The sequence below is a fragment of the Eumetopias jubatus genome, unplaced genomic scaffold (assembly GCF_037043125.1).
Source record: "Eumetopias jubatus isolate StellerSeaLion01/CBP00866 unplaced genomic scaffold, mEumJub1_p1.0 scaffold_5, whole genome shotgun sequence".
NCBI lineage: Eukaryota > Metazoa > Chordata > Mammalia > Carnivora > Otariidae > Eumetopias > Eumetopias jubatus.
The window spans coordinates 115,766,692-115,792,916 of NW_028274811.1; the positions used below are offsets into that span (position 1 = coordinate 115,766,692).

General features: G+C 35.3%; 1 protein-coding gene across 2 annotated transcripts in view; it reads right to left on the reverse strand.

Moving 5' to 3' along the window:
- Positions 1-26,225, reverse strand: part of ITGA1 (integrin subunit alpha 1) — a 168,533-nt gene that overhangs the window by 14,414 nt on the left and 127,894 nt on the right. For both annotated transcript variants that reach the window (XR_015768214.1, XM_088023511.1), the window contains exons 16-26: positions 25,458-25,624; positions 23,704-23,840; positions 21,566-21,676; positions 19,563-19,772; positions 17,699-17,779; positions 12,521-12,597; positions 10,820-10,909; positions 9,350-9,452; positions 3,456-3,569; positions 1,096-1,200; positions 829-933 (exon numbers count right to left, since the gene is read on the reverse strand). Coding sequence is in view for 1 of the 2 variants with exons in the window: in XM_088023511.1 (XP_087879637.1) it covers positions 829-933; positions 1,096-1,200; positions 3,456-3,569; positions 9,350-9,452; positions 10,820-10,909; positions 12,521-12,597; positions 17,699-17,779; positions 19,563-19,772; positions 21,566-21,676; positions 23,704-23,840; positions 25,458-25,624 (1,300 nt within the window). In the remaining variant the exon portion in view is untranslated. The remainder of the gene's footprint in view (positions 1-828; positions 934-1,095; positions 1,201-3,455; positions 3,570-9,349; positions 9,453-10,819; positions 10,910-12,520; positions 12,598-17,698; positions 17,780-19,562; positions 19,773-21,565; positions 21,677-23,703; positions 23,841-25,457; positions 25,625-26,225) is intronic.

Genomic DNA, 26,225 nt, shown 5'->3' on the forward strand with positions numbered 1-26,225 from the left:
AAACAAATCTCAAACCCTGCCCCCCTTTCATATAGCTAGGTATGAAATAGCTATACTCTGGTAATGGAGTTTATGTAGGAGTTTGTGCAGGATTAAACATGAAATTGCCAATATCCATCAGTTTGTGATTTATACAAATTGTAACTTAATATGATCGAACCTAAAAATTGGAAATTTCATATAATTAACTAAACACTTCTAAGAGAAAAAGAAACCATACAAAATACAATGGATTAAGTTTTAAAGTAGCTTGTTGTCAGACAGATTTGACTCTTAGTAGTTAAAAAATGTCCTCCTATTTTATATATATACATACATATGTGTGCATATATATATATAGTATATATAAATGTGTGTATATATGTAGTATATATAAATGTGTGTCATATATATACATATATATATGTGAAATCTAATCTAATACAGTGAGTCCATAATACATGCTAGCTCTATTGTTAATGGTATCAAGGAGTCAAGCACTGTCTCTCTATAATTCTTTGTCCCTTAACTGAGTTCTACAGCGTTAAGATAAATGCAAACTTTGATACTGTATAGGTCTTTATTTCCAGCGGTACAAAAAAAAAAAAAAGAATAAGAGAGACTGAAAAAAAAGTATACACCTGGAAGGAGACCTTGGAGATAACTTCATTACTAATAAACAAGGAAAATGAGACCCAAATAGTTGGTTAAGTAGAGCTGGGGCTTGGACCACATTTTTTTACACTTCCAGTTCTTTCTACAGAAGCACTCTGCTTTGCATATACTAAGTAATGAGCAAATATTTGTTAACATAATTCAATAATTACAGAGAACAATGCAATCACTTACTTTTATAAAAGTTGGTTTCCATAAGATAAGTGAAACATTCACTTGGCTTATGTCAGAAGGAATCAAAGTACACGTAATAGTAGCAAATTTACACGTACTGCAGTCCTGTTTAAATGTTCAGAGGTATATATTAGTATCTTTGCCATTTGACAAAAAGATACCATATTAAAGTATTCTATAAGATAGCTATTTTTAGGTTGATATTGAATTTATTCACTTAAAAAGCATGAGATAAAATTAGCACTTGTCTTGGTTATCTGAATTTACCGGAATTGTGCCTCGTTTGAGATCTTCAGGTTTGGATATAATCGTTTTCTTCCCAGAGTTGACACCAAGAGGGTCCTGAAGGCTACTGGGTCTGCAGTTTGCATTCTAAGAAGTGAAAATATTTCTTTTATCAGACAATGCCAGGTGTCAGAAGGAAAAATGACTTGGTACAATAAGGTGAAGAATCTGAGTGACAGCCATTGTCACAGATGAAAGATCCATCTTCAGGAGTGTGCAACATGGAAGGAGCTGTTCTGTAGCATCCATATACCCCCACTCCCAGATAAAAATTACTGTTAGAATGCTACTTTTGAATTGTAATAGAGATCAGGGAGGTTGTTATCAAAAAGGAAGGATGTGGGGCGCCTGGGTGGCTCAGGCATTGAGCGTCTGCCTTCGGCTCAGGTCATGATCCCAGGGTCCTGGGATCAAGCCCCGCATCTGGCTCTGTGCTCCGCAGGAAGCCTGCTTCTCCCTCTCCCACTCCCCCTGCTTGTGTTCCCTCTCTCGCTGTGTCTCTCTCTGTCAAATAAATAAATAAAATCTTTAAAGAAAACAAAACAAAAAGGAAGGATGCTAGTGGAACTTACTATTGCATAACATAACTCATTAATTTATTGTTTTCATCAAACATTAGTTGTAAATTCCCATAATACAGAGAGAGAAAAGAAATTAAAACTATACTGAAAAAAAAGGTTAGCATTTGTTATTCATTATGTTGGCTCATACGATGGTTTGTGAAACAAACAAAAAAAAAGAGAGGGGCTTTCATCTGTATTTGTGTATTCACCCAATAATATTTTAGGAGTCTCTAAACACCAAGGGTAAGATATTTGGTCTATGTGGAAAGAAGATGTAAGTAAGCAGCCCTATAAATGTTAAGATGTCATGTTTGTTAAGACAGCTTGTTCTTGGATTGTTTTACTAGACTTACTCTAATAAGCCTTTCGTTCATCAAGACTCTCTACATCCTTGATAAAAGGTAATAAGGATAAAGTTCATAAGTAATAGGAAAAGCACAATTTTAGTCTTCCTACATCTTCACAAACCTGCTTTTTTGGATTAGAGAGAAATGGTAGAGGTTTAATTTTTCCTTGCCTTTAGGGAAACATTTAAAGATTATAATCCAACTATCTCGGTTTCTACTTCTTGATTTTTGAGAGTATTTTAACTTAAAAAAAATCTCTGAAGACAGATTGTCAAATGCTGATAATATGCATGCATTACTTCAACATTTATTGTGATTTTCTGTGTCTTAGAGACTGAACCATAACAATTTACCACATTGACTCATTCAAAGCTATAGGTACAAAGTGATGCTGCTATTGTTTGGGATAAGTGAGTAAAGAGTACCGTACTGTTTTATGTGCAGCTGTGTGTGTGCTTAGGAGCAATTAAAAAGTCTCTTTATAGAGCTGTTTGATCATCTTAAACAAATTAAAGCTGTAACAAACATTTTAAGGCACAAGTCAACAAGTAGTTATCTAAAATCTACTCCAGTGGATTGAATAATATTCCAAAAAGACATGCCCAAGTCCTAGCACCTGGAACCTGTGAATGTGACCTTATGTGGAAAAAGGGTGATTTTGGGGCGCCTGGGTGGCTCAGTTGGCTAAGCATCTGCCTTCAGCTCAGGTCATGATCACCAGGTCCTGGGATCCAGCCCAGTGTGGGGCTCCCTGTTCAGTGGGGAGTCTGCTCCTCCCTCCGCCGCTCCCCCTGCTAGTGCTCTCTCTCTCTCTCTCCCTCCCTCCCTCTCAGAGAAATAAATAAAATCTTAAAAAAAAAAAAAAAGGAAAAAGGAAACAGTGTCATTGCAGATGTAATTAAGGATCTCCAGATGAGGTCCTTCTGTTTAGGATGGGCTCTAAATTCACTGATGAGTGTGCTATAAGAGACAGAAGAGGCAAAGACCCAGAAACTCAAGGAAGACAGACACGCGAAGACCGAGGCAGAGACTGCAGGTATGCTGCCATAAGCTAAGGCATGCCAAGGGTTTGACAGCAGCCTCCAGAAGCTAAGAGAGGCATGGAACAGATTCTCCCTGTGAGCCTCCATAGGGAACGAACATTGTTGACACCTTGATTGTAGACTCTGGCCTCCAGGACTGTGAAAGAATACATTTCTGTTGTTTCTAGCCACCCAGTTGGGGTAATTTATTACCACAGCAGTTGTAGGAAACTAATACATCTACTAAGGAGCCAGTGGAAATTATTATTATTATTTAAAATTTTCTAAATGCTTCTCCAGATCACTTTGGTAAAGCTCTTTATCACAACTGGCATGCAAAACAAAAGGTTTTAAATACAAATTGAAAAAGATAATAACTATGATGTAATTCCAAGGCACACATTACTTACATTAGAAGACGACCATCCACTTGGGTATAGCACAGGATAACCATCTGATGTCAAGTTGGGAAACGAAATTGACAGTTTAAGTTCTGGCATTGGAAAATGTCCACTCTTTCTAATCTACAGGAAAGAAAAATAAAAATGTAACCTCTCTTCCTCTTCCAACAGCATCCTTTCTGTATTAGGTAGGACATCTGTTCTTAATTGAGGAATTAAGTTGTGTAATATTTTGAATCTGAAAGTGAATGCAGGCAGTTTACGGCACTGGATAGAGAACTGGCATAATTAAACAAGCAAAAAATAGGGATGTTTAATAGTGGTCGTATGCATCACCTATAACATATATTGTTCCTTCATCCTCCCACTCCCAAAATAGGACTGGGATTAAGGAAAATCAGAATTAAATTTCTTTATGCTCATCATCTTTTTGGACATACTGGTCTTTTTGGAGGTGGGAAGGAGGGAGAACATTTACTTGATCCACTCAGAACAGGTGAGCATATTTTGTTTGCCTCAACCAGCTTGCCATAACTCCTTAAACCCACAAATCATTTCTCAGCACAGCCACATGGGATCTGCCACCACTGCACAGGAAAACCAGATACCAATATGCTTCCCTTCACCATTTTATCTCCAACTAAGGCTACTGTGTCAATAATGATTGTTAATCCACTTGGATGAGAGTCACATTGATTCTCCTTTCAATGCCCATCTGTTTTTATCCACTAAACTACAATTCCCACTTAATATCACATCATGCCACCAATGGTGAGTGTAGCTCATAGGGAAGGAAAGCCAGGCAGGATGAAATGCAGCAGAGAGCTGAATTTGCTATTCAAAGGTCCTCACAAGTGGAAGAGGTGCAATGGAATTGGAGCAACCAAGTGCTATGGCCCTCCCTTCCCACTCAAGCATAATTTCCAGGACATACACCTTCTTCACATCCTCCCTAGGCTGAATTCTTAGGTGAGTAGGGAGCTCCTTAATTGACAGATGCCAGAAAACCCAACTGATCTATCTAATTGAGCCTTCTGGACTGGGAGTTACACAGTAAGCAATTCCCTGTGTTTGCCTAAAACTAAATGCATCCCTTAATCTTGGAATTCTAGGAATTTCTGAACAGCTGTGCCTGGCCTCTTAATCATGCTCCTTGACTCTTGCCCCTTCTTATTGTAATATGCCTTAAAATTGCCTGTCATGGCCTCCCACTCTAATTCCATCTGTTTTCTGCTAAAGAATAAAAAATCATATAATCTGTAATTAACATTTTTTTGATTAAAAACAATGTTATTTACAGAAACATTGGAAAATATTGAAAATAAACAGGAAGTAAGTTTTCTACAATTCTACTACATTGGTAACACTTTAGTGTACAACTTACCTATCATATATGTATATATTATATACATGTATATTATAAAATTTGTAACATATAAAATACAAGATTTGGCACCCCACTTATAAAATGTATTGTCATGGTGTTTTCCCATAAACTTAGAAATTCTTTGAGAATATGAGTTTCATTGGCTGCTTAATAATAACCACAATATCAATATTTATTTATGTTCAACATTTATTTATATTCTAGACACTGTGCTAATTTTCTTACTTGCATTATTGCTTTTAACCCTGTTAACAGCCTTATGAGGTAGATTCTCTTAATATCCCTATTTTACCTATAAGGAAACAAGGTTAGAATGAGAATGAAGAACTTCCAAAATCACAGAGCTAGTAAATAGCAGAATTAAGTTTTTTTTTAAATCTAAAATGTGCCCTCTTTAGCTGTCTTTCCATTGAGTAACTATCTGATAATTTATTTAAGCAATTATATGTGGTTAAACTTTTAGATTGTGTCCAGGTTTCAATTTTTAAACTACAAATGACACTGATAACAGTATCTCCCAGGGGTGTCTGGCTGGCTCAGTCAGAAGAGCATGTGACTTTTGATCTTGGGGTTGTGATTTTGAGCCCCATGCTGGGTGTAGAGATTACTTAAAAATAAGTAAGTAAGTAAGTAAGTAAATAAATAAATAAAAGAGTATCTCTGAGAATAAATCTTTGTATCACCAATAATTTTCTATGGTACATTTTAAGCAATAAATTCATTCACTGGGTCTCACCTAAGAAAATGTTCATATATTTTTCAATTCCATTACTCCAATTTTTTATTTTATCTTAGCAAAATAATGAGGTACAAAAGATTATGGTCAGGGGTATTCTTTTTCTTTTTTAATTTAATTTTATTATGTTATGTTAATCACCATGCATTACTAGCTTTTGATGTAGTGTTCCATGATTCATTATTTGCGTATAACGCCCAGTGCTCCATTCAATATGTGCCCTCTTTAATATCCATCACCAGGCTAACCCATCCTCCCACCCCCTCCCCTCTAGAACCCTCAGTTTGTTTCTCAGAGTCCATAGTCTCTCATGGTTCATCTCCCCTTCCGATTTCCCCCCTTTGTTTTTCTCTTCCTACTATCTTCTTTCTTCTTCTTCTTCTTTTTTTTTTTTTTAACATATAACGTATTATTTGTTTCAGAGGTACAGGTCTATGATTCATCAGTCTTACACAATTCACAGCGCTCACCATAGCACATACCCTCCCCAATGTCCATCACCCAGCCACCCCATCCCTCCCACCCCCCACCACTCTAGCAACCCTTAGTTTGATTCCTGAAATTAAGAATTCCTCATGTCAGTGAGATCATATGATAACTTGTCTTTCTCTGATTGACTTATTTCTCTTCGCCTAATACCCTCTGGTTCCATCCATGTCGTTGCAAATGGCAAGATTTCGTTTTTTTTTTTTTGATGGCTGCATAATATTCCATTGTATATATATACACCACATCTTCTTTATCCGTTCATCTGTTGAAGGACATCTTGGCTCTTTCCATAGTTTGGCTATTGTGGACATAGCTGCTATAAACATTGGGGTGCACGTACCCGTTCTGATCATTACATTTGTATCTTTGGGGTAAATACCCAGTAGTGCAATTGCTGGGTAGTACGGTAGCTCTATTTTCAACTTTTTGAGGAACCTCCATACTGTTTTCCAGAGTGGCTGCACCAGCTTGCATTCCCACCAGCAGTGTAGGAGGGTTCCCCTTTCTCTGCTTCCTTGCCAACATCTATTATTTCCTAACTTGTTAATTTTAGCCATTCTGACTGGTGTGAGTTGGTATCTCATTGAGGTTTTGATTTGGATTTCCCTGATGCTGAGCGATGTTGAGCACTTTTTCATGTGTCTGTTGGCCACTTGGATGTCTTTGCAGAAATGTCTGTTCATGTTTTCTGTCCATTTCTTGATTGGATTAGTTGTTCTTTGGGTATTGAGCTTGGTAAGTTCTTTATAGATTTTGGATACTAGCCCTTTATCTGATATGTCATTTGCAAATATCTTCTCCCATTCTGTCGGTTATCTTTTGGTTTTGTTGACTGTTTCCTTTGCTGTGAAAAACTCTTTATCTTGATGAAGTCCCAATAGTTCATTTTTGCCCTTGCTTCCCTTGTCTTTGGTGAGGTTTCTAGGAAGAAGTTGCTGCAGCTGAAGTCGAAGAGGTTGCTGCTTGTGTTCTCCTGTAGGATTTTTATGGACTCCTGTCTCACGTTTAGGTCTTTCACCCATCTTGAATCTATTTTTGTGTGTGGTGCAAGGAAATGGTCCAGTTTCATTCTTCTGCATGTGGCTGTCCAATTTTCTCAGCACCATATTTTGAAGAGACTGTCTTTTTTCCATTGGACATTCTTTCTTGTTTTGTCGAAGATTAGTTGACCATAGAGTTGAGGGTCCATTTCTGGGCTCTCTATTCTGTTCCATTGATCTATGTGTCTGTTTTTGTGCCAGTACCATACTGTCTTGATGATGACAGCTTTGTAATAGAGCTTGAAGTCCAGAATTGTGATGCCACCAGCTTTGCTTTGCTTTTTCAACATTCCTCTGGCTATTCGGGGTCTTTTCTGGTTCCATAAAAATTTTAGGATTATTTGTTCCATTTCTTTGAAAAAAGTAGATGGTATTTTGATAGGGATTGCATTAAATGTGTAGATTGCTCTAGGTAGCATTGACATCTTCACAATATTTCCAATCCATGAGCATGGAACATTTTTCCATTTCTTTGTGTCTTCCTCAATTTCTTTCATGAGTATTTTATAGTTTTCTGAGTACAGATTCTTTGCCTCTTTGGTTAGATTTATTTCTAGGTATCTTCTGGTTTTGGGTGCAATTGTAAATGGAATAGACTCCTTAATTTCTCTTTCTTCTGTCTTGTTGTTGGTGTATAGAAATGCCACTGAATTCTGTGCATTGATTTTATATCCTGTCACTTTACTGAATTCCTGTATGAGTTCTAGCAGTTTTGGGGTAGAGTCTTTTGGGCTTCCCACATAAAGTATCATATCATCTGCAAAGAGTGAGAGTTTGACATCTTCTTTGCCGATTCGGATGTCTTTTATTTCTTTTTGTTGTCTGATTGTTGTGGCTAGGACTTCTAGTACAATACTGAATAGCAGTGGTGATAGTGGATATTGGTCAGGGATATATATATATTTTTAAGATTTTATTTATTTATTTGACAGAGAGAGACACAGTGAGAGAGGGAACACAAGCAGGGGGAGCAGGAGAGAGAGAAGCAGGCTTCCCGCCAAGCAGGGAACCCGATGCGGGGCTCAATCCCAGGATCCTGGGATCATGACCTGAGCCGAAGGCAGATGCTTAATGACTGAGCCACCCAGGAGCCCCGGTCAGGGATATTCTTAACAATGTTATTTATATCAACATTATTTATAATAGTTTGAGAGTACCTATTTCAAGTTTGGACCCTAGTAACAACATATTAATAGCTATAATATTCAAAATTCTTTCCTTCCTTCCTTCCTTCCTTCCTTCCTTCCTTCCTTCCTTCCTTCCTTCCTTCCTTTTGTTGAATTCTTTAATCTGGGAAAAGCAAATGGGGCTAGAAGAGCTTGGCAGCCAAAATTTCAAAAGTTAATCTCGATAATAAGGTGATCTGCATTCATGCTAATTTCCAGGGTATAGCTTGTCATAGAAATTTTAGCAAAGAGCATGAAAAGAAAATAATGGAATGAATCTTGAGAGCATACATTTATTTCACTTTGTAAGAGAACTTCCCTTTCCACTATTGGCAATTCCCAAAGAGATTGAGACCATTTTCACTTATAATACTGTTGCATTATTTCATGCTTCTGAATATATACTTAAACCCGTCACTTGAATTGGACCCTCTTTTACTTGAGTAATATTAACTTGAGTCTGTGTCTGTAAGTAGGCATTACCTAAAATGAAAGTCTGGTTTAACTTCATAATTCTTTGCTACAATGGTTAGGAAAAGTTCATTATGAGGAATTCAAAGAGAAAAATAAATTTATAGTAGAAAACAACACTTAAGGATGTGGTAGGAGGAACATAAGTTATAGTATGATACCTATGGAAGGTTGCAATGAGCAGAATGAGATACATATTTATTTGTTGAGTAAAGTAAAATATTGCCAAGACATCTGAAGTAATCAATTTCTGAAATAGTCATATTTATTTTTTTAAAAGTGCTTTGCTCACTCATACTGAAAACATAATGTAAACAAAGTCTATAGGCTTATAGGTAGTGTCTTTTTGGTTTTATAAGTTTGTTTTTTCTAGGAAGTCATTCTAAGAATGTGTTAGGAGGAAATTAGAGACTTTTTAAAATTGCTTCAAAGTATAATTATCAATAATTCTTTAAATAAAATTGCTTCAAAATAGTGAAATTATAAAAAAATATTCTGGAATATAGAGATTAACTGTTGAATCAACATGTTTCTATGTGTCTGTTAATACTTTCATTTATTTATAAACTTATAAATTACTCCTTGACAATAATAATTTAGAGGTAGTTTCTTACCAAATAGAAGATATTAATTTCATCTCCAATGTCCTCAGTAGAATTAATAACTTCAGGGACAGTCTCATTGGCTGCAATTGAAATATGGTATTCGCTTGCAGAGCTTAGAATTAATTGGAAGAAGAAAAACAAAACACAACAAAGTTTAACTTTTATTTGACCTCACTCTTTTTCTTTCTTTATACCAGGTAATCCCACAAAAAGTACTTGTAGAAATTTCAAATCAGAGGCAAATTCTTTTACCCTGAAACCTACAATTAAATCTTTGAGGAGGGTGAGAAAGATGATATAATTCAGCTCAATAAGTCACTGATGCTTATTTGGCCTTAAAATGCCAAAATATGTACAATTTTTAAAATAAAAGTTTCATTGTTACCAAGTGAAAAGTTTCCATTAATTCACTAATATCATTTACATTTTGTAAATAATGAGGCTAAAATTTAGTATTTTTAGTAGTGCTGAATTTTAAATAGATTTAAAAAAATTGTTAACCTTTTCACATTAAAGGCCTATATTTACTGCTAAACTTAAAAATTCAATCTTTCCTGTACAACTTCTCCATGTTCTTTGGATGAACTTGGTGGAATGAAGTATAATAAAAATATATAGGTGTTTGCCAAAATTTGATTTTAATAAAATGAAAAATTCTTGGAAAAAAGTCATTGTACCAAGAGAAGTGGATAACAGCGAGATAGAAAACAGCAAATAGAATTTGGAGGCTAAGTAATATATATAAAATCTATGTGTATATCCTATTATCCTCTCATTTTTGTTGTTTGTTATCAGAAAAGACAAAGTTCCATAGAAAATAAATTAATAAAATGATAAGACTTTTAGACTAAGCTTGTCTCTGATTCTTGTACTTTTTATATACATTGCACATTTTTTTTAGCAAAAGCTTGGAGTCTTGCTTAAGCAAGGGGATTTATAGTGGGAAACGTTGCCAATATGATTTGTGTTTGGATAGACTGAAAGTTCTTAGGGGAAAGGAGAATTTATGAATAATGCAAGAAATAAACAGCTTCATTAATAAGAAATGATTTAATCTTGTGTGTCCAGAATGGGCAGGCTGATCAGATCCCTCACAATGAGAAATGATAGCTAAGAAATATGCTAGTGACCTCTAAGAACACTGCCATTTGTAAAGTACTTCTTCTAGGTCTTCAGAGTTTAGAGTGGATTGCTAATGAGTTTAGACTGGACTGCTAATGCAATCCAGCATCATTAGCACCTCACATCTAAGATTATTTAGCATGCTGGGTCTCAGACTTTGGAGTGCATGAAAATTACCCGGAGGGCCTGTTTAACACCGATATCTGGGCCCCAGAGTTTCTGATTCAGTATATTGGGGTGGGGCCAAGAATTTGCCTAAGTTCCCAGGTGCTTCTGATGACCATGGCCAGGGACCACACTTTGAGAACCACTGGGTTTGTAGAAAGGCATCAACATAAAAATGCAGTTTCCTCCTACCTGTAAAACTGAAGTCCAACTTCATATTTTACTGGGATAGAAATGTTTACTTCATTATCAGAAAGGGCTTCAGGAGGTTCTTCACTGTCACTAGAAAATACATAGCATGTTCAGACAAATCTGAAACTATTGACTAGAGACATTTCTGAGCATTTGAAAGGGAACCTTGTCTTGGCAACTAAATAAAAGCATAGAAGAGTAGAATTTTTGTTTTTGTGTTTTTTGTTTGTTTTGTTGTTGTGGTTGTTTTTCAATCAGGGTGGGGAGGGAGGTCAGAAATGGGTATTATTAAATTTCCCAAGTTGATTCTGAACTGTAGCTAGGGTGAAAACCACACTGATATAGTCCAAGTTTTCTCAAACTTCTATGAGGATTATGGATAAAGTAACCTTGCGTCTTCCTAAGAAACAGCTAGCTCTGTATATACACTTCACCCCTCAAAAACTTTTCTGGCTCCTTATGGTTTGCTCAGTTAAGAAAACATGTCTCATTCTGACATTCAATACTCACCATAACATGGTAGGATGCACACCCCCTGTTTATCTTCATTACTCCTTTATGTATTCTCTATATTTGAGCTAAAATGGATTACCTGATATTCCCTCAGTAGACCTAGTGGTCCACCATTGAGTTTTTGCTCAAGCTGTATATTTTTCCTAAAATGCTCCACCTAATTCTATTTACCAACCTTTCTATGAATTGCTACTCACCCTTTAAGGTCCTTCTCAATTGTAATCTCCTTGATCAAGTTTTCTTGGGGTCTCATTGCCAAGTAGATTTAATTTCAACCTCTATTAAGTCTCTGATACACAGCTTATATTTCTTTAATGAATTTTCCTTGTTGTATCCTATATTATAATAATTTATATATATATTTTTATAATAATTTATATATTAGTCTTCTTAGCCCCCTACTATAATGTTTACTCCATTAAGTTCATGTCCTTATTAATTTTTGTATTCCCTATAGTGACTAATTCAATATCTTGTCTGTAGTAGATATCAAATAAATATTTGTTGAGCTTGATTAAATTGAGCACACAGAATTCATTTACCCATTAATTTATTTTCTCATTTATTCATTCATTCTACATTTATTCAGTGATTATTAGATGTGAGGCACCACGCTAGCTACTAGGGAATAAAGCAACCAGAGATAGAACTTTATCTCAAGGAGTTTATGGTCCAGTGGATGATTACACTTAGAAGAAAGTTAAGACACTATTTCAATTTCCTTATTAGCCCTTTGTTATTTTTAGTCTGGGTATTCTATGATATCTATGATTTGGATGAAATGTATTAAACTACAAAAGGGCATCATAAAACTTTAAGTCCATCTAATGATTCAGTTGACCGTGATGGCAGTAAAAGTTAAATTAGCAATCCTGTAAAATTTTAAAAAATTTAAATGCAGTTTGGCAGGTATAAGTGATGTGTGATTACAACATGTTTTACAGCTCATAGAACCAAAGGTTTAATCTTGGTAGGTGCATTAATTCTATTAAATAAAAATTTCTTTATTTTTAGTTAATCATAAGGATGTTTTTGTGAAGTAAAGACGTTCACTGCCTTCTGCTTTTACTGATCTCATAAAAGCTGTAAGAAGTTCCAGTGAGTCTATAGAGCAAAATATTCTAAATACCTGAAATTATATACTTACACACTTATATCACATATGCTTATGCATACATATCAACCAACCTTGTTGCACTTAAATGAATGATCACATTTTCCATGAGATAAGATGTGTTAAACTGAAATAATATTTTGAAAGTAACCTATGAAATAAAAATATTTTTAGTTTAGTAACAGATAAAGAAGTAAAATGTTTACTTTGATCAAAATGTTTAATTACATTAATGATATTACCTATACTGAAATTGCAAAGTTATTTAAGTATGACCTTAGAAAATAAAACCTAATCACATCTCAAAAATATAACAAGATATAACATACATGTACTTTTAAATGTAAATACATTATGCAAACAATGAATCATAGAACACTGCATCAAAAACTAAAAAAAATTAAATATGTTTTTAACTTTTCAGAAAAATATAAATCTTTCAAAAATAAATGTAAATATGTAATATGCTTTGTATATTAATATTGAATTTAAATATTTTATTCAAATTATATTAATAAAAATAATTTATACTACATCAGCTATTACCATGAAGGTACATTCTATGTATTATATTACCATAGTCTACCAGATCACAATCATAAAAATGTAATTATAAAATGGTCATAATAAAAGCCTCCTTAATATGTAACAATTTCAAGTAGCAGTAACCATCTACACATGTTCATTATAAAATAGGGGAAAACCTACTTGGTTCCATTAATTTGATAGTATAAAAAAGTTTTGGACTTTTAAGGAATAAAAACAAGATGAAAAAATAAAAGGCTTATTTATAATAAACTATGATAATAATAATAATGCAGTAAGTTTTATTTACAAATTGTATGGTTAAAATAATACCTAAGAAAAACATATAAACTATATAATTCAGGACTCTTCATAAACACTGACAGGTAGGCCAGAAACTGGATTACTTATTTGAAGAAATAGGTCCTCAGCAAAGTTCTAGTCCAAGACTCCTCATGATAATCTTTATAAAGCTGTATTTCCTATCCTGAAAACTAATCTTGGTTTGTGCTAACTAGGGTGTTTTGGAATTTGGCCAGCTAAATAGATGGCTCAAAATGCACAATTGATAGAAACTACCTAAAATTTTACCTTTGTGATTAAGTGCCAGACAGGACAGAGTTTGATATTTAAAGCTCTTTTAATCAGTTTAGGACCATTCACAGAAGGGATGATTAAAATTCAGGTGTCATGAGATTTGCATGGTTGAACCATATTATGTGTGAAGTTTTCTTTTGTATTTTCTTTTCCCACATATATTTTGAGTTACATTAAAATTTTTTTTTCTTAAGAATCTGCAGGTCTGCAGTGTGCTTCTTGCTTTGAAATAGTAATCATAATTCTAATAGATTTACTGGGTGGGTTTGAGCTACAATACTTTATAGAAGGTCAAATTGCCAGTCTCTCAGTGTGCTCATTTTTCTCCTGCCTTTCCTTAATCCCCTGACTGGCCTGGACATATAAGTCTTGGCATTCGGACCTCGGGAAGATACTAGCAGAGAACTGGGGTTGAAGACGGTGCTTATTCCATATTGACCTGATCCTGAAATTCTTAAACTCTAAATCTAGATCTTGAAGTCAGAGTATATTTTAAGTGTAGAGCCCATGCAAAAATCCCTTGCAAATTAACTTCCCATCTCTCCATTGATGGCATGAGATGCTTTGATTTAAGCTTTTACCTTAAGTAGCAAGGAAATGCTAAAGAAAGAAAAAAGTGGTTGAAAAATAACTAAGATTGCAATTAATATCTTTAAATGGCTGAAATGTAACACAGACTATATCATTATTCTTTAAGAAATGGAGATAATTCCATGGTTAATTAAAGTGTTCAGAGGAAGGTATAGACATGAGTTGAAATTCACTATTTCCATATCAAAATAGAGGAATTATGGGTGTATTTTTCAAATATGATATATGTTTTATAGATTTTTAGGGAAGAAATGCAATTTCACAATAAATTTCATTTGAGATAGTCAAGAAATGGGCTTGATAATGAGGTTCCAAAAGTAAATTGGTATATCCAGTTAGTTTCATAGATAAAATGGTTTATTGAATTCAATGATAATTACTATCATTTGTAGTTTCTTCAATCACTAGTAGCCATGCCATATATGTTAAGGGAAAAGGCTTTTCTGAATACTCATTTGCAAAAAGAGAAGCTAAATACTTCAATATAGGTATGTGACTCTGACATTTCCAGATGTCCAACACAGTGTTTGTCAACTTTTTAGGATATGTAATAAAGATGATGAAGATCTATTTTGAAGTCTTATATTACAAAATATTATATGTGAAGAAATTGAAATAAATATTTGGGATAGTATTTCTATCTTTTTTTAAAAGACTAAGTCAAGTAAGTAAAGTATCTTCTTATCTCATCACTTTGATTAAGTATTTCCCTCATTAACTCAATATGAATAGAGGAGCAAATATTCATACTGAAAAGCAACCTTCAGTGAAAATATATGCAAATGTGTTGTTTATCATTTTTTAAAAGATTTTATTTATTTATTTGACAGAGAGAGAGAGAGAGCACAAGTAGGCAGGCAGGCAGGCAGAGGCAGAGGGAGAAGCAGGCTCCCCGCTGAGCAGGGAGCCCGACGTGGGGCTCGATCCCAGGACCCTGGGATCATGACCCGAGCCGAAGGCAGACGCTTAACTGACTGAGCCACCCAGGCGCCGCTAATGTGTTGTTTATCATTAAGTGAGATAACTATTCTCTGTTTTTCATGGAAACAAATATTGTTTTTAAAAAGACATGAAAGCACTCTCCTCACTTCTGTTCAAGTACTACTGTAGGTTTCAGCTAGGGCATTTAGGCAAGAAAAAGAAATAAAAGGCATTGGCTTGGGAAGGATGCCTCTACTTGCAGATGACATGATCTTGTATATAGACTATCCTAAGGAATCCTCTAAGGAACTATTAGAACTAATAAATAATTTCAGCAAGGTTTCAGGATAAAAGATCAATATTCAAAAATCATTTGTATTTCTAATTTTTAGCAATAAACAATCTGAAGATAAATTTAAGAAAAGAATTTCATTTAAATTAGCATTAAAAGGGGCACCTGGGTGGCTCAGTTGGTTAAGCATCTGACTCATGATTTCAGTTCAGGTCATGATCTCGTGCCAGAGATTGAGCCCCACATCTGAGTGTGGAGCCTGCCTAAGATTCTTTCTCTCCTTCTCCATCTGCCCCCCACTCTCTCTCTCACTTTAAAAAAAATAGCATTAAAAAAGAATAAATGCTTAGGAATACATTTAACAAAGGAAGTGTAAAACTTGTATTCTGTAGAATATAAAACATTTTTGAAAATAATTAAAGAAGATCTAAATAAACAGAAAGACATCCCATGGTCACAGATCAAAGACTTAATATCTTTAAGATGGTAATACTCCCCAAATTGATCTGCAGATTCAATATAATCCCTATCAAACTCCCAGCTGGCTTTTTTAGTAGAAAATGACAAGCTGATCCCAAGGTACAAGTGAAAATACAGGGGACCTGGAAGAGCTAAACAATTTTGAAAAAGAAAACATAGCTGAAAGAGTTACATTTTCAGATTGCAAAACTTACAGAAAAGTTCAGTAATCAAAACAGTGTACCAACATAAAGACAGACATATAGATCAATGGAATACAATTAAGAATCAAGAAATAAACCCATATGTTTATGGTCAACTGACTTTCAATAAAATGCCAAGACAATTCAATGGGGGAATGAATAACCTTTTCAACAGGTGGTGTGGGGCAAGTGGATATCCATGGACAAAGAATTGGACCTTCTCCTTCTTACACAATACACAAAAGTTCATCAAAATGGATCACAGACCTAAAGGTAACAGCTAAAATTATACAGCTCTGGGAAGAAAACATAGGAGTGAATCTTTGTGATCTTGGGTTAGCAAAGCATGAGTGACAAAAGAATAAATAGATTAATTAGACTTCATCAAAGTAAACACTTTCATGTTTCAAAGGACACCATCAAGAAAGTGAAAAGACAGAATGGGAGAAAATATTTGCAAATCATATATCTGATAAGTGACTTGAAAGCAAAATATATGAAGAGCTCTCACAACTCAATAATAAAAAAAGACATCCCAATTAAAAAATAGGTAAAGGATCTGAATAGACATTTCTCCAAAGAAGATATACACATGGTCAGTAAGCACATGAAAAGATGCTCAACATCATTAGCCATTAAGGAAATGCAAATCAAAGTCACAATGAGATACTATTTCATACCCACTGGGATGGTTATAATAAAAAAAAAGGCAGTAACAATGTGAAGAAAGATATACATTGCTTATGGTAGGAATGAAAAATGGTGCAGTCACTTTGGAAAACAGTTTCTCAGTTTCCCAACATGTTACACATAGTTATCATATAAGCCAGGAATTCCACCCTAAGAGAATGGAAAACATGCCCACACCAAAACCTGCACACAGATATTCATAGTAACCAAAAAGTGGAAAAACAACACAAATGCCCATCACCTGATAGATGAATAAATAAAATATGATACATCCACAAAATGGAATTTATTTGGAAATAAAAAGGAACTACTGATACATGGATGAACCTTGAAAACATTATGCTAAGTGAAAAAAATCAGTTGTAAAAGCCCACAGACTGTATGATTTCATTTATATGAAATGCCCAGAATAGATAGATCCATAAAGAAAGAAAGTAGATTGCCTGAGGTTGGGGGAGGGACTGGAGGAGAAAAAAGAGAAGCAACTGGTAATGTGTACAGACTTTCTTTTGGGGATGTGAAAATGATCTAAGACTGATTGAGGTGATGGCTGCACAATTCACTATTTGGTGAATAAACAAAAACCCATTGAATTGTACAGTTTAAATAAGTGAATTTTATGGTATGTAGATTATATCTCAATGAGGATATTATTAAAAAGAGACAGAGAAATGAAAAAAGAGTTTCTATACAAAGTTCTAAACGAATCTGCGTGAAAGATCTGTTGTGGTGTACAGGCCAGAAAATCCTACTACTATAAGATAAATTATCAAGTATAAATTTTTAATTTTGTCTTAACGTTTGAGTTTGACTCATGCAATAATTGGCTTTTGATTCCAATATCTCAAAATTTTGAACTCAATCTTCTTCATCTACATCACCCTAAAATACCACTAGAGGGACTTATATATTTAACTTTGAGCATAATATTTTTCATATCCAATTGCCACATGTATGTTTTAGAATCTGCTTACCTCTTCTCCTCTTCTCAGGAAAGGATATCCAACTTTACATGTGAGATTATGATTGGATTCACAACTGTCTTTTTGGATAGCCTTGGAAGAAAAAGTAAACAGAATTAGAGCAGACACACAGGTGAAATACTTGAGCTTGGTTTTCCAGAATTTTCCCAGTTGTGCCTTGGACTCTGCCTTGTTAAGATTTGTCTCTCAATTTAGTTGGGATAGTCACAGCATTCTGAGATCACCTGTCTCACCAACCATGGAAAATCTGAAAACATTATTTACGGGAGACTGAAGGACAAAGCACATCGCATATCTTGTCTAGGTGTCCCATAGCACAATGGACATACTAACAGCATGTGCCGCACAGGGTGATTAGGTGGCTGGACGAAATAATCCACACATCCTAGACTGCCCTATGGAAGCCCACAGTGAGTGGTTGTCATGAGAAGAGTTTCACTCAGTGGTAAGAGCATGGGTTCTGACCTGAGACCACCAGGAGTTAAATTCTGACTCCATCACTCTTAGCTTTCTCCTTGTCAAGACTCCTCACTTCTCTGAGCCTGATTTTCTTTCAAGTGAGGTTAGTCATACTCTATTTCATCAAATTGAAAATGCCACTGAATAGGAGATAATAATAATAATGCCACTCACCATTATTTTGCATACCAATAAGAGGGGGAAAATGCTGCCAGTTAAGTAAACACATCAACTGTAAAATGCAGTTACAGCAAAGTTAAAATGTGACAGAAAGGGTTTATCTTAGAATCTCTGTAGTACAATAATACCTATTTACTTAATGACAATTGAATGAGTGGAATGCTTAGAACAGTGCCTGGAACATAATGTGACTCAGGAAAAGACTGTCATTATTATTACTGTTTTTATCATTAGTAGAAGTAGAGGAGATGCATTATTGATTTTTATAGTTCTCCCTCTCTACCAAGGCCATGAAGTTAGTTGAGGATACTGGCAATGATTTTTAATATAGTCCCCTTTCCAGAGAAAAATTCAGTGGTAATATTTTTCCAACATCACTCTGCACATTTGGATTTATAATTAACATTCTTTACTGAATCTAAAATATGTGGTAGTAATGGAGGACTTTTTTAAGCCTCTGTTAGTCATCATGTTTTTAAGTGATATCCTAATAAATAGAGAGAAATATCAGTGAAAGTCTGAATTTACAGAAACTAGACAATAGAGCTTTAATATTATAATTAATAAGGGTATTGCTTTTAATATGAATCATACATATTGCTAATTCATATCTATATAGATAGAATTGTAAATAAGGGGGATTCATTCTGAGATCAGAATTAAAAGCAAAGTTCAAATGTGGAAGTACAAATTATTCCTGACATAGCATCTTATGCAGCTATGTTATTGCCAAGATAAAAAAAAATTCTGTAACGACACTAAGACATTGTAATTTAACATCTCTCTTGCCAGTGTAAGGATTTTACATAGAACATGAGAAACAGTATCTTGATTTTTCTTTATGTAAGCATTTTTTTGTTCCATACATGCATTACTGCACCTCTGTTTAACTTTCTTGACTTTGTTATGTTTATACTTTTCTTTGACTTTGTCTCAATTTCAGCTATGTAATGCCTCTATGAAAGGTATGATTTTGACACATCAGTGATACTTTCCTCATACTGAATCTAAGAAAAGTCATAGATCTCTAAAGACATTCATCAAAACAAAACTTTTAAAAAAGTTTGGTACTTTCACCATGAGTGAGTACTAATAATTTGTACAAAATGCTCTCTATTCTTCTAAACCCAATAAAAACAATTAGTTCAGTAGCAGAAAAAGTAGGCTCAATAAATGATTATTACAAGAATAAACAAATATAAAACTAAAAGTTTACCTCAATTCCTGAAAAAATTAGATTTGGAGAATAGTGCACTATGGTTCTGGTGTTATAGGCACTGTCCTTCTTATTTTTGACTGTGAGACTAACATTGAACTTATCGTTGTGGGACCTGACAATAAGCAGGCCCTTTTCTGTGGTGGATACTTTCAGGGCGAGGTCCGAGATACATTTTTCCTTGTTTCCACAATCTTTGGCGAAGGGAATCTGAAATGGTCACAGGAAAGTGTTTTTCAACATTTAGTTAAGCATGACTGAAAATTACTTATTAACCTGCTTAGTGAAATGATATATTGCCAAACTAAGTTAAGCAACTCATAAAAAGAACAGATTCCACTGCAGAAATCATAAGGAATTTTAGATTTATTCCTACAATTTATAGGGAAAAATAATAAACTCCCTGAATATAAATTCTTCCAGTCCTTTAAAGAATGCACAATTTTTCACAGATGTTTTTCACTTTTAGTCTGCCAAAGTAGGAGCGTTTCAGAAAAATCAAGTCAAGTACTCTAAGATCTAAATCTATGAGAGAACACTTTAACACTCAACCCCAATTATGAGATTTTCTATTGAAAAGAATCAAATACTTAGGAATGTAATAGAGCTCAGAGGTAGAAAATGGTCAAGCCACATAACTAGGAGCTTTCCTTGACTGGTCTTCCCATTGAGCCCCACCCTTTTATCTAAACCTTCGCTAAGTTCTACCTCCCTTCTAAGTATCTCCAAACTCTCCATTTCCACCTTTACCTCTAGTCTAGCCATCCTTATTTCCTCCCTGAACTAATGCAACAGCTTCCTAAGTGTTCTCCTGCACCCATTCTTGTTCCAATCACTGTTCCCCTAATCATTCTCTACATTGCAGCTGGAGTAATCCTTAAAAATATATAAATCCAGTACTATCACTGAACCAACTGAAACCATCAATAGCATTCCCTTTGCTCTTCAAGATATCTGTGCAGTAGCACCAAGTCCAGAATGATCTGGTTCCTGCCTATGCCCCCCTCCTCATCCCTATCACCTTCCCCCCTTGCTCTTCAGCTTCAGCCACATTAGAGAGTTTAGTGTAGTTCCTTTATGCCTCAGAACTTTTACACATATCTCTGTGCACGAAACACAGCTCCCTCCACTCCTGTGAATGGGATGGAAAATCTTTTTTGCTTCAGGTCTCAATTTAAATGTCACAACTTCAGGGGTGTGCGCCCTGACTTTCTATGTAGGCAGAAGTTCCCATAAAACAATTAAGTTCTCCAGAGCACATGCTTTAATTCCTACCTAATACCTGTTTCTTAGGTTAGACTAAACTCTGAAGCCTGGTATGGATAAGATACCCAATAAATATACTTGAAAGGAAGAAAGTGAAAGTGAAAGATATGGGTATGGGGAAAACTAATTCCCCATCCCTAATGCTTCCTCCATTGGTGCCACCCCATCTTTCTACTTGCTCACTCACTCTTTCTCAGGGGTGAGACATTGGACTTTGTGAATTTGGAAGCAGGAGCAGGGTGAACACAGCTCAGTCCCTTCCCACCTCTTCTGCTCTTGGGGCAGTGGTGTGCCCATGGGAAGCATACATTCTTGCTCTATATTTCCATTTTGCAAGTTTTATGAGGTGGGCCCCCTTGAATGAGGCCTGAGATTAATGAGCACTCTGATGACGCACTTGGTTATTTGTGGTCTAAACCTTGTTCAGTAGGAGGACACCCAAGATGCCCAAGCCATGTATGCAACCCAGTGCTCATTAGTAATAAAGTGAGTTCCAGGAAGCTAAACCATGTCGTTCTTTCAACTCGTCCTAAATTTAGCAGAGATTAAAAGAGATACTATTTGTAAGTTCCCTCCAACAATAGGAAATAGAAGCGTTGAGAAAAGTCTAGAAGAGTCTCATTCTTTTTTTAAAAAATTGATGTAGGTTTGTGTATGTGTGTTTATATGTTTCAGGTTTTTTCCCCCCAATATGTTCACATATAGGCATTCTGAATTTTAAAAAAAATATGACTTACATATTCATGTACTGAATTTGGTAGGGAATCATCAAGAACAGGCCCATTTTCTGGATCGGTAAGATTAAAATCCAAAGTTATCCTTACAGAGTCCCGAAAGTCATGCTTGTCCTACAGGTTGAAGCATAACATATTTTATCATTGGTATCATATTTGCTGAATGTTCTGACCTTCTTATGGCTTCCTTCTTCTGCCCCTGTGGGTTATGCTTGATGGAACATTCTTGTGCACCTGATCTGACATATGATCTCATCAGGCTTTTGCTTCATTGGAGAGAGACTGCCTTCTGCCTTGATAAGGGACACTGCTGAATGCAGAGTCTTCAGAATATGACCAGTTGATCCACTGCCAGCTTCTCGGGGGCCCTGCTGGAGTAATAGGATGTGCCATACTTTGCCATGTCAAGATATACTACTCCGGGCTGCTTGTAGAAGAATATCTTTTCTCTTGAGATCTTGAGCTAAAAACTGCCATGTAATACTTCTAGGAAAGTCTCCCAAGTTCAAATGAGCAAACTTTCTTTAAATTGAATTGAATTTCGTTAGTATAATATATGCCTCAAGTTGCAAGAATTTTATAATGTAAAATGATATGTAAGTAATAGGAATGCAACCAATATCGTTTTATACTATCATGAGTAACAGCCATCATTTATGGCATGTCCGGAATTATGAGCTTTACACACATTATTGAGAAGTATTTCAACAGTCCTCCAAAATGAATAACTATTATAGTCATTATTTTACAAATGAAAAACTGGGCCTCTAAGAGACTAAACAACTTGGTCAAAATCATTTGGAATGTAGAGCAGCCTTTGAGACAAATTCCACCGTGGCTGACTCCAGAACAAATGTTAATGTATCTATTAAAACTTAAAGAATTTTAGAAATTTTGAAACTAGTTCATTCCTTTTAATACCAAGTGCCTACACATAGTTAGATTCTACATTTTGGACAAATATACACTACAGTGATTTCTGGCAGGTTGAAGGCAGGGGCACATCTAGTTTCACACCCTTTCAAATTTTATACAAGTTCTAACTCCTAAATGTTCAGTTCTGATGAAGTAAATAGGGGGATAACTCCGTTTTTTTTTTTTTTTTCTGATTATAGATTGATCTTAGTGTTGACAGATAAGTTAATTTTGATATATATTCTGTGGGGAATATTGACTTGAAAATCACTGAAGAAAATTACAGTACATCAACAGGCATGTTTTCTGTCACTTCCCTACCCTGACTATAATATTTTAAAAATATAGAGTATGAATACATCAAGAATACAGAAATAAATCAGAGGTGGGGGGAAATCGGCCTGTTTTCCTTTAAAATTCCAGGATCATGTATAAGTCCCAAGTCTGTCTCAGTCACTAAAATCTGTGTTTTCTCATTACATCCATTCTTCCCTCTTTTTTTTTCTTTAAGTATCATGTACCTTATAAGAAAATGTTAAGAAACTCCTGCCCTTATTAGGAACATTTCACATTTACATAGTGACTAAATAAAATGCATTTTAAATGGTTCAAACTGGCTTCCTAGCCATCTACAGAGATTAATAATTTGCTTTCCAAGGCTCCCTTATTACTGTAACAGAAAGAAACTTAGGTAGCACAAAGCCTATGGATAACAGAAAATGCCAGATTTTTTTCCCTTTAATTTAAAGTCAAAAAGTGAAATACATAGTTCTGTGGACAAGAAGGGACCCCAGAAAGCCTATGGCCCAACATTTCTCCTCAGGGCATGTAATCACTTATCCACATGTGACAGATGAGGCCCACAAAAGTTAAATGATGCTTTCAGTTTGAAAGAATAAATGAATGAATATAAAAAATGAATGAATGAATGAATGAATGAATGAAGGCAGAAGGTTTCTTATCAACTAGTGCACTGTGCCTTCTACAATTCCATAATATAAGGATGACTGATAACACACACAGGAAAGAGGAAAGATAGTTTTATGAAATGCACTTGGAAATCTGAAAATCAGACCTGTGATTTTCTGATAAAAGTGACCAAATAAAATGAAGTTTACTTCATCACGTGCACTTTGAAATGAAATCCATAAGATTGACTTGAAATAAGACATCTATGCTTTATTCTTGATTTGGAATAAAGCAGCTATAACATATGATTTACTTGCCAACATGTAGAAGGAGAGCTTAGTGCATTCTGATTCTCCAACTGTGATGTTTCTTTGAATCTTTCTTTCTTGAGTTCCAGAGAAAAAACTTCGTGATATCTGTCTTAGTGAATCTAGTGTGACACGGTACTGCATATCTGGAAACAAAATGACAAAAATATTTACTTGAAGTAATTTTTATATGGTCTAGTTCATTAAATTAACATTATAGAAAAATCTCTTGAGCAATCAGTCAACAAAAATTTTCTATTACCTCAGCTTATCCACACTACTGTAGTACAATGGTAGTCTTAGTCATGAAGATAACCTTCAAGAACTCTACAGAACCACTCTCTGAGTTCACTATGCCTTTGATGTTTAATCACACTTATTTTATAATGTATATGTACATATGCACACCCACACACTCATACACATGTACACCAACATATAAACTAATTTTCTGACCATGCATGTGTTTATTGGGTTTTCACTTAAATTATTTTTTTTAGTTTAGCAATGTTGAAGCCCTGTTTAGAATATTGATTTTATTATTATTATTTTTTAAAGATTTTATCCATCTATTTGACAGAGAGAGACACAGCGAGAGAGGGAACACAAGCAGGGGGAGTGGGAGAGGGAGAAGAAGGCTTCCCGCCAAGCAGGGAGCCCGATGAGGGGCTCAATCCCAGGACCCTGGGATCATGACCTGAGCCGAAGGCAGATGCTTAACAACTGAGCCACCCAGGTGCCCCTGATTTTATTTCAATAGATAAAAAAAATATACACTAATGAATTCTTATCTATTTTATGAAAAAGTCAATTCAGACTGTTCAAAGCACATAATGAAAGAAGCTTAATAAGTAAGTTTAATAAAATAGTCGTACCAAAATAAAAAACAAGTTAAACTTATACTTTCTAAAAAGGCAACAATCCTACTTATTTGATTGCTTAGTTACTCTATAAAAATTAAATGAGACTGAAACAATGTTGTATATGAAAATGTAAATCATATTTTACATTTTTACCTCATTTATCTTCTAGTCAGAGGGCTACTGCAGAGCATAATTATGAAAAATAGCTTTTAAGGATTAATGATTTTTCATATTCTACTTACATGTGGTTTATAGAGTAAACTACTCTTTTGCAGCCTATGGCCTCCACAGTTTTGACTCCAACATATTTCAATATCATTAAAAAGCCACCTTAGGAAGTGTATGTGTAGAGAGGAAGACATACCTAGACTGTGCCCGAGAACACACACATGGAACATGTCTGATTCTCAAAATCCAGGTCACCTTCTAAGCGGAGCAAAGAGATCTCAGGAAGTGGGGGTGGCAAAGCATTCAAGCACTTTGTAATACCAGTCTTACCAAAGAGAGAGCAGGAGAAGGAACAGAGGGGTTGTGAAAACCCACAAGAAGGAAAACTGGGCTCCTGGTCCAATCTCCAAACTCTACTTCTGAAATGGTATTATTATTATTGTTTTTAGCACCTGGTTGTTTGTGGTAAATGGGAGAGCCAGAGGGGAACTATGGACTGTAGAGACCATTGCATATAAGCATATAGTTTCTGCTCCAGATTTTATTGGGTTTAATTAACATAGTCTTTCTTCAGTAGATTTTTTTTTCAAGGTTCAACATGTTCACAGGGGCAAATGTGATAAGCAGATCCTTATCATGGGGTAAAATACAATATCTTACTGGATTTCATCATGCGGGACCAAATGTATTGTCCTGCTGCCCTAAAGAACTTGGTATACGTATGACACTTACCAGCTACAAAAATTGTGTCTTCTTTGGACTTTAATTTCACATCAAAACACACTGTAGCATTTATGCATACTGTTTCCTTTCCTTCCACATGGCAGTTTTTCTTTTGGATATTCACTTTATTGGGGTCAAAATTCATGGTCACTTTAACGACAGCCACATCTCGGGACCTACAAACATAAATAATGATGATTATTCACACATTTTCACATTTAATGAATGCCATCATTAATGGGAGGGCAATGTGAATGCACTGATGGGGATACTTCTTTGTGTATAGTTGGGCTCTCAGGATTCCATTTCTTTGGTGATTTAAAAAATGCTTATTTAATTTTATTTTTTATTATTTTTAAGGATTTTATTTATCTGAGAGAGAGAGAGAGAGCAAGAGAGCTTGTACATGAGCAGAGGAGACAGGCAGAGGGAGAGGGAAGAGCAGATTCCCTACTGAGCAGGGAGCCTGCCTCGGGGCTTGATCCCAGGACTCTGAGATCATGACCTGAGCCAAAGGCAGATGCTTAACCTACTGAGCCACCCAGGCGCCCCTATTTATTTACTTGAGGGAGAGAGAGAGAGCATGTGTGAGCAGGGGATAGGGAGAGAGGGAGAACCTCAAGCTTACTCTGCGCTGTGCTTGATCCCAGGGTCCTGAGGCTGTGACCTGAGGCGAAACCAAAAGTCGGGTGCTTAACCTACTGAGCCACCCAGGCGTCCCTCTTTGGTGAATTTTTGATTCACAGAAGTGATGGTATCTGATGTTCTGAGGACACC